The following is an 18,716-nucleotide window of genomic DNA, read 5'->3' as shown; positions in this document are numbered from 1 at the left end:
TAAAAAATGTAAAGCTGAAATGTCTCAAGTCAATAAGTATTCAATCCCTTTGTTATGGCAAGACTTAAGTTCAGGAGTAAAAATATGCTTCACAAGTCACATAATAAATTGCATGGACTCACTCTGTGTGCAATAATAATGTTTAAACATGCTTTTTTAATTACTACCTTATCTCTGTACCCCGCACACATACAATTATCTGTAAGGTCCCTGAGAAAACTGAGGATAGATCAGCAACATTGTAGTTACTCTACAATACTAACCTAACTGACCGTGTGAAAATAAACATGCATCCTGTTTGCAACAAGACACTAAAGTAATACTGCAAAAAATGTGGTAAAGTAATTAACACTGTATTCAGGACGAAAGTTATGTTTGGGGCAAATCCAATATAACACATTACTGAGTACCACTCTCCATATTTTCAAGAATTGTGGTGGCTGCACCATGTTATGGGTATGCTTGTAATCGTTAAACTCCCTTGTCCTTTTCAGGATAAAAAAAATAAACACAATGGAGCTAAGCACAGGCAAAATCCTAGAGGAAACCCTGCTTCAGTCTGCTTTCCACCAGACACTAGGAGATGAATTCACCTTTCAGCAGGACAATAATATTAAACACAAAGCCAAATTTACACTGGGGTTGCTTACCAAGACAGTGAATGTTCCTGAGTGGCTGAGTTAACAGTTCTGACTTAAATCTACTTGAAAATCTATGGCAAGACCTGAAATTGGTTGTCTAGCATTGATCAACAACCAATTTGACAGAGCTGGAAGAATTTAGAAAATGAAAATGGGCAACTGTTGCACAATCCAGGTGTGGTAAAGCTTAGAGACTCAGCTGTAATGGCTGCCAAATGTGCTTCTACAAAGTATTGACTCAGGGGGGTGGAATAGATATTTCTGTATTTCATTTAACACATTACAAAAAAATCTAAAAACATGTTTTCACTTTGTCATTATGGGGTATTGTGTGAGATTTTTATTTTATTTAATCCATTTTGAATTCAGAGTGTAAAATAAACAAATGAGGAATACGTCAAGGGGTATACTTTCTGAAGGTATATCTCCTTGAAGCCTGAAAAATGATGGGGCCGTGATATCACTTAATTTCAGGTGATCCAAAAGCAATTTTTTTTCACAATGATGCAGGGACCATAATAAACAAACTCTCAGAAGCATGTCATTTTCTTTTTATCTTGCCTTTACAGCAGGGTTATTCAACTCTTACTCTGTCCGGAGCCTGCTGATTTTCTGTTCTACCTGATAATGAATTGCATCAGTCCCTGATTAGAGGAGAACAATGAAAAAAATGCAGTGGAACTGGCTTCGACATCCAGATTTGACTTTGAAGGTTTTACAGGATTTGCATATGCATTGTAGTCAAAAGGGCAACAATCTTTGAGTTTCACTTTTCAAAGTCTCATTGAAACTGTCAAACACTGTCAGCCATAGTTGACATTGACAGCCATTCTATGAAGCGTGTTCCCATTGAGCATCATTAGCTGACATTTGGAACACTTGCAAACAAATACAGATAGAAATGACTGGGGGGTGGGGGCTGTGCATACGTGAGGTGTTCTCACTTCACAATATGGCAATGCTCCTCAAAGTCCCTGACATTTGACAGAAGTGTGCCTCCCTCTGAGACCTCATCTGTAAATCTTCAAAACGACTTAGCTTGAGGTGACAACTGAGTATTGTATTTAGGCCTACTGTGCCCCGCCAGTAAAGGAGATGCTGAAATAATATGACAGAATTTAGTCTCTGATCTCATTGTTTTATTTCTTATTTGTTTAAATTTCTCTCAAGAAAGCGATAAAGATCCCACAAAGGATAAATCTAGGTTTTGGTTTACTACTACTGTAGTGGTGTACCCTTTCTGCACTGTCATGTCCTCTTAATACTGGTACAGTACAAACCATTGATTACAAGACAATCAGGCAATTCTTCTGAATTGATGTTCCACACAGGATATAAACATAATAGACATTATTACTTCCCTGTTCTTGTCTATTTAAAAGTATGCAAAAAAACAGTCTAGCGTCACTGCTTGGGCAAATTCCGTATGTATTATCAGCACATGCTGGCCAAAAGCGACACCTTTGCTGTCACCTGTCAAATAAATTCAATCCATCTCTAGCTTGTTTACGCATCAATTTATGTCACCCTTCTCCCTCAAGCTTTTTGCATCCACAACCTCCCCATCAGCTGAAAATGCACCAAACTAACTAGCTGGCACAATGATCATTCATAGCATAGGTAAAGACTTTTCAGTGCAAAGTCAACACTTATGTCAGTGTTAAACCTATCAAGATGCTTGAAATTTATAACAACTATTGTGAGGTAACTGGGGAATCAATGCATTTCATTACTTTTCATGTAAACTGGGCAGTGATGAGCCTACACACAGTTGATCACCTCTCAACCATAATGAACATAGACAGTCAGTTCTTAATCAAGTCTCAGTAGTAGATTCCATAATGTATTACCAAAGTTTATTTACATGTTAGCACGACTGCAATGGAAACACTGAGGGGATTAGATTACCTGGCCCAGTTGCCCACAGTGGGAGGAATTTGCACTGGTGAAAAGTGATTGCATTCTTTTTCAAGCCAGGTGCCCCGCTCTGGCTGATGGCAAAATTGTCTCAAAACAAAAATGACGTAGGTTAAGCACGTGGAGTATGGCATAGGATACTGGTTTCAAGTGAAAAAGGTGACTGCTTTTGATCAAAACACTATCTGCCTTCCCAATGCAAAGTAGTTTGAAAATTCAAACATTTTTATGGAAGTGTTTCTGGATGATGCACCATGCTGCCAGTTGACAACATGACCGAGCGGCGTGGACTACTGCTCGATTTGAGAAGTGCGCTCCTCCCCCCTCACTGCTTTTGCCTGTGACAGGCCATAGACCGGTGTACCACAGTTCATTTGAATCAAACTCCCTCAAATGATTCAAATCCATTGGATTGCTCTCAAACTACAGACAAAGGGAAAGTGATGGATTATAAAACTCAGCATAAAAAAGAAACATCCCCTTTTCAGGACCCTGTCTTTCAAAGATAATTTGTAAAAATCCAAATAACTTCACAGATCTTCATTGTAAAGGGTTTAAACACTGTTTCCCATGCTTGTTCAATGAACCATAAACAATTAATGAACATGCACCTTTGGAACGGTTGTTAAGAAACAGCTTACAGGTAGGCAATTAAGGTCACAGTTATGAAAATTTAGGATACTAAAGAGGCCCTTCTACTGACTCTGAAAAACACACAAAAAAAGATGCCATGGGTCCCTGCTCATCTGCGTGAACGTGACTTAGGCATGCTGCAAGGAGGCATGAAGACTGCAGCTGTGGCCAGGGAAATAAATTGCAATGTCCGTACTGTGAGACGCCGAAGACAGGGAGACAGGACGGACAGCTGACCGTCCTCACAGTGGCAGACCACGTGTAACAACACCTGGATCAGTACAACCGAACATCACACCTGCGGGACAGGTACAGGATGGAAACTGCCCGAGCTACACCAGGAGCGCACAATCCCTCCCTCAGTGCTCAGACAGGCCGCAATAGGCTGAGAGAGGCTGGACTGAGGGCTTATAGGCCTGTTGTAAGGCAGGTCCTCACCAGACATCACCGGCAACAACGTCGCCTATGGGCACACACCCACCGCCGACGGACCAGACAGGACTGGCAAAAAGTGCACTTCACTGACGAGTCGCAGTTGTCTCACCAGGGGTGATAGTCGGATTCGCGTTTATCGTTGAAGGAATGAGCGTTACACTGAGGCCTGTACTCTTGAGCGGGATCAATTTGGATGTGGAGGGTCTGTCATGGTGTGTCACAGCATATCGGACTGAGCTTGTCATTGCAGGCAATCTCAATGCTGTGTGTTACATGTGGTACCCTTCCTGCAGGCTCATCCTGACATGACCCTCCAGCATGACAATGCCACCAGCCATACTGCTCGTTCCCTGTTTGATTTCCTGCAAGTCAGGAATGTCAGTGTTCTGCATTGGGGGAATTGGCTAGGGCCATTACCCCAAGAAATGTCTGGGAACTTGCAGGTGCCTCAGTGGAAGAATGGAGTAACAGCTCACAGCAAGAACTGGCAAATCTGGTGCAGTCCATGAGGAGGAGATGCACTGCAGTACTTAATGCAGCTGGTGGCCACACCAGATACTGACTTACTTTTGATTTTGACCCCCCTCCCTTTGTTCAGGGACACATTCAATTTCTGCTAGTCACATGTCTGTGGAACTTGTTCAGTTTATGTCTCACTTGTTGAATCTTATGCTCATACAAATATTTACACGTTAAGTTTGCTGAAAATAAACGCAGTTGACAGTGATTTGCTGGGTTTAGTATATTAAAAATACATTAAATGAAAAGTCAATGGAAGTAGAGGTATCCAAAATAAACACAAAAGGCCTATAACTACTAGTGGAAGGATAGTCAAGAAGATATTTCCATGATTTTTCACACTTGAGTACAAGTTCATAGATCAAGGAAAGCATAAACATTCAGATTTTGTATTTTTCGACACACTACAGAAAGTCAAATTATTCACATTGTGTACCATTTTCACTTTCATTGAAAGCTTACAACCAAATTTAAAGTTTGACAGAAGTAAAATCTTGCACTGCTGTTAGAAAAAAATGATACATGTTTTTCCAAATGTCAAATCTAATAAACACATAGCACATCTCAGCTTATCTCCATCTGGTTAAGGACAGTAAACTAAGAAAATGGGGAAGAGAAATACATTTCAATAGTATGCAGTCTTAAAAATACATCCGGTCCACTTTTCTCTACTCCGAGGCTGCTGATTCCTTCAGTGTTTCAGGACTGGAGAGAATGTCTTTGTTCTCTGCCCTGACTTCAGCTGGACTTTGAGAGGACGAGGAGTTGTCCTTTGCTTCCACAATATTGTTCACCTCTTGGTCTACATTTAGGGGGATGGTCTCCAGGGAAGCGCTGACCGTCTTACTGTCGTCAAAGCTCACAGATTCCGGTTTGCTTAATGACTCATGCAAACACGCCACGTCCCCCTCTAACTCACAGGCCAAAGAACTAGAGGGGGACCTGGTAGCTGACTGCAAAGCCCACTCCTCCCTCAGCTCCTCCTCAACTGAGCTTTCCATGAGTGTTTCACTTACTATGGGCCCTGACTGCAAAGACTGGTCTTCCTCGACTGAACTTTCCATGGGTGTTTCTAGCTCTGTAGCCTGTGTGACTCCCTGGATCTGATCTACTGTAGAGATCTGTGGAAGCCCTTGCACTTCTGCCACTACTAGCTGGTTAACTGCTGCATCATCGTTGTCTAGTAGAATAACATCACCTCTTCCTGACTCTTGGGTCTGAACATGCATTACCTCTGGCCCATCCCCTCTTTCAGCAGCTGGGGTGATCATCAAGACATTGGAGGTCTCAAATCTAGGAATACTGTGAATGAAAAAAGGGGGGGGGGGGGCGACACGTACCAAATCAATCTAATTGACTCCATCCAAGATGGTAAAAATATTTGTAGGTTCTATTTTGTGTGGACCATCCCTTAATTACCTGTGCAATTGTTCAAAAGCGCCACTCACTGTGGCAGTTTCAGCATTCTATATAACAAAAAAACAAACAGGTGCTGGGTTGAGGAAACCGTTCAAAATCAAACATATGTGTTTCTCAGGTACAATCCAGCTAGAGTAGTACCTGGATATCAGGGAACATCAGAGTAGACATCCCTTGCTTATTTCTGAAACAGAACAAAAGAGAAAATCACGACACATATCCATGAAACGTAGAGCCCTTTTAATAAAACAATTTATAAAACTACTTTGGAGATAGCATTTTCCATATGCTAGGGTAATGAAAACTTAAAATTCATTTTCAGAGCATAATTAAGGCAGGCTTATCAGCACAGAATTAGTATCCAAATAGTTGCTATTTTGTCAAATAAAGCTATTTTAATCATGAAGCAAAAGGACCAACATCCTTGTCCAGACAATCATTCTTCAAACAGAACGGGAATTTAGCATAAATATCAATTAGCATTGAATTGTGCATATTAAATTCTCAGGAGGAACAACATATTTATGAAATGATTACATTTAAACTTGATCTCATGTGTATTGTTAGTGCATTTGGCTCCTCAAAGGAATACAACAAATTAAGACGAGGATATTCTTGCAAAAGAGATTTTACAATGACCTTTCATTTCAGCAACTTCCCAATGACAAAATTACCTTACTTTAGGTACCAATTAATTAAGCAATGTTCTCTGGTATTAATTAAGGCCAAAGCTCCCATTTGCATTTGTGAAGGTCAAAAAAAAAAATCTGCTTAATATGCATCCCAATTAGCTTAACGTAAAAAGTATATGGTAAAGATTTCTCAAAATAATGGATGCTTCCAAACAAACTCGTAGGTCAGGGAGTTGGAAGTCTCACAAGTACTTGATCAAATTTTGAGATTCCCATTACAACACTATGAGGGGTGTTACTTTTATTTTAGGATGTTCTCGTTATCTGCTGCATTGGGAGAGTAGCTACTCACCCTCTAATGCCGTCATCTACAGCACCACCTTCTCCTGCAAGACAAGAAAAACGTGACATGCAGACAGGTTATTATTATTATATGAACAAAATGTGACGCCTAAGCATCTGGTTGTGAAGAATGTGATAAACGTTATACCTTTCTCTAGAATGACCTTACAGACGTGGTGTGGTCTGTCAATCAAATGCTTGCTCATGAGGTCAGTTCCATGCGCATCCGCCAGGAAGTCACAGTTCAGACAGACAAGGGTTAAATTCCTGCAAGACAGTAGGTAAAATGTGATTCATAATGAACCGAATAGAATAAACTTGCATGGTGCTTAATTATGGTAATGTATGGTGAAAATGCAACATTACTTATTAAATACATCATTATCAAAAACTAGAGTGCAGAACAATGGCAACATTAGGGAATTGATTTGAGACCAGATTTGTTTAGTTAGGGACACGTACCTTAGGACAACTGGGATTTTCCTCATTTTCCGGAATCTCTCTTTTGAGATTGCACTATGGAACCTGACAAATATATATTTGTATATATTTAATATGAACAATAAAACATCCTCCCTGAGCCGACTAGGTGAAAAATCTGCACTTAACCCTACTTCCTCATGTAAGTCGCTCTGGATAAGAGCGTCTGCTAAATGACTCAAATGTAAAAATGGGCATTACACTGTTCACAAAACATTAAGAACACCTACTCTTTCCATGACAGACTGACTAGATAAAAGCTATGATCCCTTATTGATGTCACTTGTTAAATCCACTTCAAATCATTGTAGATTAAAGTGAGGAGATAGGTTTAAAAGGGATTTTAAAGCTTTGAGACAACTGAGACATGGATTGTGTATGTGTGTCATTCAGAGGGTGAATGGGCAAGACAAAATATTTTAAGTGCCTTTGAACAGGGTATGGTAGTATGTGCCAGGCGCACCAGTTTGTCAAGAACTGCACGCTGCCGGGTTTTTCACGCTCAGTTTCCCGTGTATCAAGAATGGTCCACCACCCAAAGGACATCCAGCCAACTTGACACAACTGTGGGAAGCATTGGAGTCAACATGGGCCAGCATCCCTGTGGAACGTTTGACACCTTGTAGGGGTGTTCCTAAAGTTTTGTACACTCAGTGTATAAATGTGTTATGAATCTGATACTCAAGGAGCTTTTACCTTATCATATGGTTTCCAAATGAAGTTTTGCAACTTGTCCGATACTTGCATGCACCACAAATTGCAACCATGGGATAGTGACTATAGAAATCATAAATCTCCGAGTAGCACTCAATGCAGGTGTGTCTTCTTTCGCCAATACTAAAAAAGGAAAGAAAACTAATTTGGGCATCATTAATTCATTTATATTTAAAGTACTATTACCTTCAGTAACACATTCTGAGATGCATTATTAAACATACAAGTTACTTGATTGGTGTAATATATTGATAACCAGGGCTCTGAAGTGACCATTTTGGTCGCAAATGCTCTTAAATATTTTGCTGTGCAACCTGAAATATTTTGGGAGCACCGTGCGACTATGTAAACAATCTCCCAGAGTAGAATTGTTGTAATGATTAGGCGTCGCTGTACCGTTGTTTGAGTGACCAAGACATAAAAGCGAGCACAGATGTTACTGTCATGGTTAGGAGCTAATGCAGCACCACTACTGTGAAAACATATTGTTTCTAGCACAAATTGGTAAAAAGATAAACCATATTACCTGAGCAATGTTCTATTGTGAAGTGGTTATACATTTATAAACCACTACACAAGCTGCTCCAAAACCACTCGCAGGCATTTGTTTACCTGTTGTTCAGTCATGTAACCTCATTAGCTCCTAACTTTTTTGAGAGCACCAGTTCTACCTATGAAACATTTGAATTTAGAGCCCTGTTCATAACCAACCATAAAAAGAATCAGCCCTGACCATAGTTTAGATCCTGTAACAGAAAATATGTAGTTTGTGAGGAAAAAAACAAGTTGACTGAGTGATGGACCGACCTGAGACTCTGCAACACATGGTTGTTCTTCTGCTGCTTAAGGAGCTTCTTGCTCACTGTGGCCTTGCCTTTACCCCCACTGCTGCCCTGTGTGGTAGATGTACTACTCTGAGCTTTTACTTTGGCTACCTTCATGCCTGAGACCTCTGGTATGACACTGACACTGGATTTTTCAGCAGCATGGGTGGAACTGGGAGATGGCCCGGTCAGAGAGGCCCGGATAGTCACCTGAAATATGTATAAAAAAAACAGATCAAATTAAGATTCTCTGAATTCATGCCATGACTTAAATGCTTGTAATAGAAATTACTTTTAAATGAGGGCTTATTGCGGTTGCCATTGATTTTATCTATATTGTAGATAATTGGTACAGAGGTATTGAGATGTTTTGCTAGGCTAAATAAGAACAGTCAAAACCTTGGTTCCAGGAGGAAGGCCCTCCAGAGCTTTGGGTTTTTGGAAAGTCTTATGGTGCTGAGTCTTGTGATCCACTCTCTCCTTGTAGGTGAGGAAATTCAGCCTGCATTTCCCGCAACGATTAATTCCTTTTTTCTGGCAAATTGACAAAACAAGTACAATAGAAAAACATGAGACTGCATATAGGTACAGTTGAAGTCAGAAGTTTACATACACTTAAGGAGTCATTAAAACTCATTTTTCAACCACTCCACAAATTTCTTCTTAACAAACTAGAATTTTGGCAAGTCAGTTAGGACATCTACTTTGTGCATGACACAAGTCATTTTTCCAACAATTGTTTACAGACAGATTTTTTCACTGTATCACAATTCCAGTGGGTCAGAAGTTTACATACACTAAGTTGACTGTGCCTTTAAACAGCTTGGAAAATTCCAGAAAATGTCATGGCTTTAGAAGCTTCTGATTGACTCAAATGATGTCAATTAGCCTATTGGAGGTGTACCTGTGGATGTATTTCAAGGTCTACCTTCAAACGCAGTGCCTCTTTGCATGACATCATGGGAAAATCAAAAGAAATCAGCCAAGACCTCAGAAATAAAATTGTAAAACTCCACAAGTCTGGTTCATCATTGGGAGCAATTTCCAAACGCCTGAAGGAACCACGTTCATCTGTACAAACAATATTACGCAAGTATAAACACCATGGGACCAAGCAGCCGTCATACCGCTCAGGAAGGAGACACGTTCTGTCTCCTAGAGATGAACGTACCTTGGTGTGAAAAGTTCAAATCAATCCCAGAACAACAGCAAAGGACCTTGTGAAGATGCTGGAGAAAACTGGTACAAAAGTATCTCTATCCACAGTAAAATGAGTCCTATATCGACATAACCTGAAAGGCCGCTCAGCAAGGAAGAAGCCACTGCTCCAAAACCACCATAATAAAGCCAGACTACAGTTAGCAACTGCACATGGGGACAAAGATGGTACTTTTTGGAGAAATGTCCTCTGGTCTGATGGAAGAAAAATTGAACTGTTTGGCCATAATGACCATCTCTATGTTTGGAGGAAAAAAGGAGAGGCTTGCAAGCCGAAGAACACCATCCCAACCGTAAAGCACAGGGGTGGCAGCATCATGTTGTGGGGGTGGTTTGCTGCAGGAGGGACTGGTGCACTTCACAAAATAGATGGCTTCATGAGGGAGGAAAATTATGTGGATATATTGAAGCAACATCTCAAGACATCAGTCAGGTTAAAGCTTGGTCGCAAATGGGCGGCAGGTAGCCTAGTGGTTAGAGCGTTGGACTAGTAACCGAAAGGTTGCAAGATCGAATCTCCGAGCTGACACGGTAAAAATCTGTAATTCTGCCCCTGAACAAGGCAGTTAACCCACTGTTCCTAGGCAGTCATTGAAAATAAGAATTTATTCTTAACTGACTTAATTAAATAAAGCTAAAATTAAAAATGAGATTAAAAATCTTCCCAATGGACAATGACCCCAAGCATACTTCCAAAGTTGTGGCAAAATGGCGTAAGGACAACAAAGGCACGGTATTGGAGTGGCCATCACAAAGCCCTGACCTCAATCCCATAGAAAATTTGTGGGCGGAAATGAAAAATAATGTGCGAGCAAGGAGGCCTACAAACCTGACTCAGTTACACCAGCTCTGTCACGAGGAAAGGGCCAAAATTCACCCAACTTATTGTGGGAAGCTTGTGGAAAGCTACCCGAAATGTTTGACCCAAATTAAACAAATTAAAGTCAATGCTACCAAATACGAATTGAGTGTATGTAAACTTCTGACCCACTGGGAATATGATGAAAGAAATAAAAGCCGAAATAAATAATTCTTTACTATTATTCTGACATTTCACATTCTTAAAATAAAAGTGGTGAGCCTAACTGACCTAAGACAGGACATTTTTACTAGGATTAAAATATCAGGAATCTTGACAACCTGAGTTTAAATGTATTTGGCTAAGGTGTGTGTAAACATCCGACTTCAACTGTAGATAATAGGTTCAGCTATCTATTGTAAAGGGTAAGATTTCAGGACAATGTGTCATTTCTGTGTTTTGTTGGTTGGCACAGCTAACAGGGTCATTGAATCCTTTTTAATTCTTACAGCATTGGCTGGCTTGGTATTAGACTATGTTTCTGTTGGCTTTGTTCTATGGCTTTGTTCTATTGTTCTATGACAGTGATTTGTGGAGTTGATCTGGGGTTTTTTTTGGTCAGAGAGAGCCCATTAGGCAGGTGAAAGGAAGCAGACATTGCTCTAAGACAGTTATGTATTACATCAATGTGTTCAGCAGACAAACAAATCAATCCAACCTCAGAATGAAAGCCAATAAGGCAACTCACAAGCGTGTTCAATAAAAAACTTTTTTTTAAACCAGCCAGCTTTAAAACTCAAACTCTGAGAGAAAACTGCTTGTAGCATTTACTGCTTTATTAAGAGGCTGAAACATCAGGAAACTGACAGGAAATGATGTGTGCCAGGTCAGTCAGAACATGAGCCCCATCAATCAAAAATGACCCAATCAACATATTTATTGATCATGAATTGTTGCACATATTTATCAATAGAAAAGTACCCAATATAAGCCTCTTACCTGATGCTTCATATAGTGCTGCATGTAGACATGACCACTTTTAAGAACTTTAAGGCAGAATGGACAAAGGAGATCCTTTGTGTTTTCATGCACCGTACGGAAGTGTGTGTCCACATCGGTAAAGAATGAAGACCGGTAGTTGCACACCTGGAAGGAGACAATTGAAGCATTAGTGTGAATAATAAATGGTTCTGGAGGATTGCAAGTCAAATCCCTTCAATAATTTTAATTAAATGTTTCAATTCCTGATTGTAGTGCCAGGGCATCTCTACTATCAACTATTAATAACTTTTCTTTGTGAACAAACTACTATAAAAACATGATTGATAAAATGTACCTGGCAGACATAGGGCATCTCGCCAGGCTTGTGGTTGTCCTTCATGTGTTCCAGGAGCACTTGCTCAGACTCGAAGGCTAATTCACATATCTTGCAATTGGCTACAAAAACAACAAGAATGAATTACTAAAATGGGCCCAACTTGTTAAAGACAGGTTGATTATAGTTATATAAATAAAGCTATGTACAATAATGTATGATTGCTTGAGACAGTGTTCAATACGTTAAGGTGAAATGTATGGTTTCATTGACGTTTCATGTTGGTTGCTATTGACTGGTATGCCTACTTGAAGATTCGACCATGCTGTGGGCACTCTCAACGTGGCACTGCAGCTGGAATGGGGTTGAGTACTGCCGGTAGCAGTGTTGGCAGGTAGTGTGGCTTTCCCAGCTCTCACTGTTCTGCTTCTCCAGCTCCAGATGGTGCTTCATGTGGTTCATGAACCTACAAGAGTCACCAAAGTTCAAGGTAAGACATCAGTAGCAATGTAGCGTCAGAAACCACAAATGCCAAAGCAACGAAGTGTCAGCTTTGCCGTTTATCTTTTAAAAATTGCATTGTAAAAGGTCATTTTTAAACAAGCTATTAAAAACTAGAAAAATGTTTAACTATCCAACCCACCAGAGCAAATTTAAAAAATGTTGTGAAAATATGGTAAAAAGCTAATTCGCTTTTTAGTGGAACGTTTCTTTAAATAATTAATGAAATATATGCATACATGCATAAATAACTAACTACCCTATTTCAACTTTAACCCACATTTAGAAAACGAAAAACTAACTTAATGTATTGAGCCAAATTACAGCGAAGCCGTATTCAATAACACTTCAACAGATCGCGGCCTATGTGCAACACCAAACCTGCACGTCAGATTAAAAAAATAAATTAGCAACCACTGTGCACCTCACTTCCTAAGGATGCATAATTGCCATTATAATACTGCCAATTACACACAGCTTTTTGTTTTGCTTAATGATGTGGTGTTCCACGGCTGCCCCAGAGCCGCACGACCTCTACATGTAACCGCTGCACTGACAAGGCAGGCAAGGCCCATTTTTCAGCCAGCAGTCTTACCTCAGCTCCCCTAATAGGGATTTTTATGCAGACAAACTATGACCTCTGCTGCCAGACTGGGTTCAGTACAAATGCGTCTGCCCATTAAAAGGAGCTTACAGAGGCTTTTCTTGCAACTTCCTGAAGCAAAGTTATTTAATCAAAGGAGCAGTTCTTACACCATCCAAACTAGCAGCCATTATTCATCTCTGGCCCCAAGTGGGAATATGAGTTGATATGTCATCCATCTGGGGGAGAAAACTGTGATGAGGGCTGAAACACATTGAATCTCCTCTCTTCACATTGAAGTTAATCACTCTCCATGGGCAGAGGGCTCATTTAACACTTGTTCATGAACACCATTTCCATGCACCAAAACAGCACAGTAGACACTTGGGGTGACGTATTGACGAAAGGCCAGTTGATGTATCCATTCATTACCAATAACAGTGAGCCATTCATGTAAATATAGAAGATATCCACTGAAGATCCACAGATCTGCTTATTGGTGGCAGTAATTGTGTAATGTGTTTGCATTATGTAAACATGTGAAATGCCAAATGTATTGTTTTCATTATGCCACTGGACAAATAGGATATGGAGGAGTTCTTTAGATTAGAACATGACCTGTCTACACAAACACATTTTGTGCAGTAGACACGACACCCTTTTTTCGTCACAATTAATCATATTATTCAGGAATACAGTGGCTTATTGAAAACAAAAGCAGAGCTGCACAGCAAGCAACGCCTGCAGTAGTTACCTGACGTTGTTCTTGAGTACTTTCAAACAGCTCTGGCACTTATAGGTAAATGGGGTCTTCTGCTGCTGCAATTTTGGTTTGTCTCCCTCAAATCTACCATAGTAGAAGTCTGTGACAAGCATGATGCGCTTGCTTGCAAAAAGGTAAGTAGACTTTGGGGTTGAGGGGAAGACACACTCCAACAGGTGAGGACAACATTTCTGAAATTAAAAGTAAATGTAAAATAGGTGAACAAATTACAATCTGCAGAGTTGATATTGTAGTTTTTAAAGTGCCTCTAAGTCTCTGGTTCATGCACTAATAGCAAGGCTCGACATTACCGCTTGTCCTCTTGTTCGGGACAAGTAAAAAATAAATATTATTTCGACAAGAACATAGATTTGTTCCAAATGGACAAGTACATTTTTTTTTACAAAAATCAAGCAATTACTACGATCAGAATTGGATGTGAGAAGCAAACACTGAAATAATATTCAAATCTATTTTTCATGTACATAAATAAAAAAGCCTGCACATCAAATTGTAATTGATATGCATATTAGCTACAGCCAGCCTCATGTCCAGACCGATGCTGACATGCGGGAGACGGCAGAAAATGTAGGCACACTTTAATGAGAATTTTAATTACATAAATATAGGCTAAACGGCAGCCATGTTTGACAAATAATGAAGGATAATTAACATTAACGTCTGAAGGCTTGATTCTGTCGACATACTCAAAGCACATCGTTCAGATCAAATGGTCACAAGACCGGAGAGTGAAAGACAGTACATGATGCGCACTGCACATCACCCACCTTGAATCTGAGCAGAGGCAGCCAACATTTTGAAACAATTTCATAATAAACTTAAATGGTTTAAAACCTGGAAGTTTCATGTCGAGGTTTTAAACAATTAAGCAGGTCTTAACTTTTTTCAAAGTACTCGAGACTAGGCAAAATATGACCACAGAAATATTGAAACCAGAATTTCTCATGTTCTATTGGTTTTCAAATCAACAATATTTAATTTTCCAACAGCCAAAGGCATAATACTAGTCATGAGTAAACCATGCCAGCTTATACATCTTTAGATCTCCCCTCTTCATTGCTAACAGATATTTTAAACTCTGTCATATGAAACCGCTTGCACATGTGTGGAGCGCTTTTGAGAAAGGTGCTTTCCCACTAATTGCATGTTGGAACATTTATGCGTAGCCTAAGGGCTTGTGCACATAGTTTCATTTCTTATTATAAAGTCAACAATCAACATTTTAAGCAAAACGGTCTGGTCTGATGCATCAGCCTCATTGCTTTTATAAAAAATAAAAAGTATGTCATCCCAGAACTGTCCCAGAGTCCGTTTTGAACCGCATACATGTTTTATCGTCCCAGGGGCGCCCTTTAATATATAAAGACATAAAAAGTATTTGGTTGTAATTGTAATGTTGTAATATTTTATAGGCTACCAAGGGTGGCAAACTATTCTCAAGGAGAGCTTTAAAAGGGGCAGGGTTGTATTTTGAGACACAAATGAATATGCAAAGATGCCAATAGGCAGACTGTAGCCCAGCAACATTTATCAGATTTTTTTTAATGGTAAAAAAAAAAAGTTATTCATTTTACTTTGAAAAGTGGTTCCTTGAATCATATGATGTAAAAATGGTGTTAGCCTTTTTTTTGGAACAAGTAAACAAAAGATCTGTCCTTGTCCGAAGTAAAAGTGGCTGAAAAAGTTAATGTCAAGCCCTGAATAGCAACATTATAGAATATTTATGTAAAACAATTGACACAGCTAAAGGCATGCATTTTAGAATGACTGAAGTAAACTCACCACCATGTGGTCTTTCATGGCAGCTTGTTGGTAGAAATCAAATTTACACTTTGGACATTTTTTACAAAAACGTGCTCCATTTTCTAATATCTCCTGGGCGTGGGGAGACCCTGCAAAAACAAAAAACAAAATTTCAGTTGTAAAAATAAAAAAAAGTAACAGTGCTAGTGAATCTAGCTAATAACAGAGCATGCAACTGATGTAAGGAAACCCCTACCTATGCCCTGCTTTGCTTTTTTAGCTGTGCTGTTTTGGTCTTGAGGTAAACCTCGTTTGCCATAGTCTGTTTAAGGGAAGAAAATAGATTCATACTTATTATCACAAGTCACATGCAATCTTCAGATCATGAGGTCACACACAGTTTTCCTGACCACTTGACCTGGCCAGGAATATCTCTGGGTCAAACAAGTAAGATATTTTGGCTTACCCCAGCTGTTGCCTTTGGCTTGAATAACTGGGGACACAATCTGGAGGTTGGTAGAATTTGAGCGGTTGGGCTGGGAAGACAATGCAGCGGGGCCCTGCACATTGGACAAGGTCACTACGTTGTTGTGGATCATGTGCACTTGAGGCCTGTGGATAACCCCAGGTAAAAGCTTCCCTGGAGTCATCTGCTGCAGAATGTGCTGCTGGCCTGCTGCTGGAGTCATCTGCTGCAGAATGTGCTGCTGGCCTGCTGGAAAAAAACACACACATTACAAATATGAAACACTGCAAAAAGCAGTATGTGTGTGCTGTGGCTGTATAAGGAATATATAAGTTTACTTGAGCATAGATTCACTAAATTAATTTCCAATTATTAGTCTGCTCTGAAATACAAAAATGTGTGTTATGTTTTGGTTTGTTGCTTGCCTGCCTGCAATCAAGTTAAGATGTAATATTTATATTTTTACCTGGAACCACAGTGAAAGATGTCCCAGGGGGATACTGTTTCCCAAGGGAAGCAAGGAAAGCTGAGTTGGCTGATAACTGTGGTGTGGTCATAATGTAACCCTAAGAAAAAAGGCAAACAGTTTTTATTAAAACATTGCACCAACACCACTACAGCCAAAAGTTACATCTCTATAACTAAACAGGTGCCCAGTCAAAGCTCTTCTCTGTCCCAGCACCACAATCGTGAAAAAACCTGCATTTGGATTTTCCTACTGACACTGACTTTGCTGATAACTACGTTATTGAGGGAACATGTACTTACAACTGTGATGTGTTTGTCTCACCTAGCTATCTTAGGATTAATACAGTAATTGTACGTTTCTCTGGGTAAGAGTCTCTGCTAAATGACTCAAATTTAATGTGTGTTCTTTGTAATGTATAGCAAAGTGGAATAAGGGATATCTAAAGCAAAACACAATATACCTGGTTGTTGATAATGATGGGCTGTGGAGGTACTGCTGTTAAGGGTCGAGGTGCATTGTTCAACCCTTTCCCAGGAATTATGATGTTGTGGGGAACTGGACCCCGAGTGAGATGAGCTTGGGGGGAGTTGTGTGTCATTATCATCCTAGGGGCTCTTGGTCTTCCAACTCCACCACTTTGAACTGGGGTGGTCTTCACATTTCTTTGGTTGTTTGCTTCAAAGACAGGTCAGATAATTAACCACTCTTGTTTATGTATCAATGCAATAAAATCTATATTGATAATCATATTGACCAACTTTGTAGAGCAACTAAGGGGAAAGGATCCAATGGAAGGATATTGTGTATGCAAACTATCCAAACTAGAGAAAACAGACAGTGTGAGAGACCTAACATTAACTGAGCCATACCAAGAGAAGAACACATACTTGGTCTGGTGTTAATAATGGTGCCCTTTGAAGTACTAAGCTCCCCAACAAATATAGGTTCATCGTCGTCGTCATCATGTTTACCGTCGCCCAACAAATTAACTTCGGGTGTCTGTCTCTGCCATGGCTCCAGCTCCTCTTCCTCACATTCCATAAAAAGCTCGGACATTGCGAAGCTGAAAAATGGATGAGAGTTACGTTAATGTTCGCTAGAAACAAACAGTTAACTAGCTAGCTAGTCAAACGAAGTTAGCCATGGTTTCTTCAGCTAGCTGTGGGCTAACGTTAGCTAACATGTTTTGCGTACCTGGCTAACTAGCTAACGTTAGTAGGAAAAGCTAGGAAATTGGAAACGTTTATTCCCCATAGCCGTGCGCCCGCGAGACTAGTTAGTTAATGGATATTTTGCTTATTTCCCGTCGAAAAACCATAGCTAGCTACACAAAAGGCTGGAAATACAATGCAGAACACCACATAGTTAACTAGATAAACTAACGTTATCTACCAAAACGTCCAGTTGCCATCTATTTTAGTTCACTACAGTGGCTAGCTAACTCTGCTAGCCAGCCATTATTAGCTAGTGTGGGCAACCAATCATGGCGTCTGGCGCGACAACACAACATCGATCTCTTTGTTCCAACTTCATTTTATCTGATGCAGTAGTACTAAGAAATGCTATTCAACAATACCAACATTGTACGTATACCAGTGGCCAAGTACAGAGTCCACTTACCTTTTAATCTAACGTTTAACTGAGTGGTTAGTCCTTAGTACAAAATGAGAAATACCTTCAATGGAGCGCCTGTGAATATTGTGGTGGCTGATGGGAAATGTGGGGTTTGCTGAAAGGAAGGTTACCACTGCTTCAAAATTAGCTGTATCGTTAACATCTATGAAAACAACAATTAGTTAGAGTTAACAGTGTGGTTTGGTTTAACATCACATTTTAAGAAGATAAATTATAGAAATAGGCAGGGTTTATGACTTTGTGGAAGTGGCAACTGTTGACAAACATAGGAAGAGGCGAAGCATTAGTGTTTACTCCGCCCAAAATCTTCTTCTATGGTATAATGGCGGTGTGCAAACAGACACCGCCCAAAGTCTGTCCACGTTTTAAGCAGATCAGCTTAATTCTTCTTCTTGAAATGTGTATTGGCGGATCACAACCAACTGAAATGTGCATACACCTCCACCTACTGTACTGGAGTGTGAGGCCATCTATTTCTCTTATCTAGCCCTGTGTTTCCGCCTACCAACTAACTCTACACCCATTAAAACCTCACCACTATTCCACTACTTGTTTTTGGTCAGTTGTGAACTTGGTCGTCAACTCCCTAACAAAGCCTGTGAAAGCACTGTAGCACTTAGTCCCGACGTTCCTATGCTGTCCCTTTG

At 40.0% G+C, this 18,716-nt stretch overlaps 1 protein-coding gene across 5 annotated transcripts; it reads right to left on the bottom strand.

Annotated features, from left to right (window-relative positions):
• Window positions 1–2,471: 2,471 nt before the first annotated feature.
• On the bottom strand, window positions 2,472–18,369 carry LOC109887941 (zinc finger protein 280C). Of its 5 annotated transcripts, none has more exons than XM_020479207.2 (20): window positions 18,055–18,369; window positions 17,322–17,497; window positions 16,895–17,109; window positions 16,432–16,531; window positions 15,966–16,211; window positions 15,756–15,821; window positions 15,539–15,648; window positions 13,727–13,926; window positions 12,197–12,354; window positions 11,910–12,010; window positions 11,573–11,719; window positions 8,956–9,090; window positions 8,540–8,766; window positions 7,715–7,855; window positions 7,001–7,063; window positions 6,687–6,805; window positions 6,549–6,582; window positions 5,706–5,748; window positions 5,565–5,611; window positions 2,472–5,447 (listed from the first exon to the last, which is right to left on the bottom strand). In XM_020479207.2, the coding sequence occupies exons 2-20, from the start codon at window positions 17,488–17,490 to the stop codon at window positions 4,814–4,816; spliced, it is 2,955 nt and encodes a 984-aa protein (XP_020334796.1). In that variant the 5' UTR covers window positions 17,491–17,497; window positions 18,055–18,369; the 3' UTR covers window positions 2,472–4,813. The 5 variants fall into 5 exon arrangements, with proteins under 5 accessions (XP_020334796.1, XP_031667348.1, XP_020334786.1 ...); XM_031811488.1 differs by having other exon boundaries at window positions 15,966–16,175; XM_020479197.2 differs by having other exon boundaries at window positions 15,966–16,214; window positions 18,055–18,368.
• Between the last annotated feature and the right edge of the window lie 347 nt (window positions 18,370–18,716).

The sequence above is a fragment of the Oncorhynchus kisutch genome, linkage group LG3, assembly GCF_002021735.2.
Source record: "Oncorhynchus kisutch isolate 150728-3 linkage group LG3, Okis_V2, whole genome shotgun sequence".
NCBI classification, from domain to species: Eukaryota; Metazoa; Chordata; class Actinopteri; order Salmoniformes; family Salmonidae; genus Oncorhynchus; species Oncorhynchus kisutch.
This window is presented reverse-complemented; position numbering and strand designations above follow the sequence as displayed.

Bases quoted from the DNA above. Each gene is read 5' to 3' on its own strand.
- LOC109887941 (XM_020479197.2), bottom strand. From the start codon at position 17,490: ATGTCCGAGCTTTTTATGGAATGTGAGGAAGAGGAGCTGGAGCCATGG. The intron at 9,091-11,572 runs GTAAGAGGCTTA...TCAATTTGCCAG, and splicing joins AGCACTATATGAAGCATCAG to AAAAAAGGAATTAATCGTTG. The intron at 8,767-8,955 runs GTTTTGACTGTT...TACATATTTCAG, and splicing joins GCCTTCCTCCTGGAACCAAG to GTGACTATCCGGGCCTCTCT.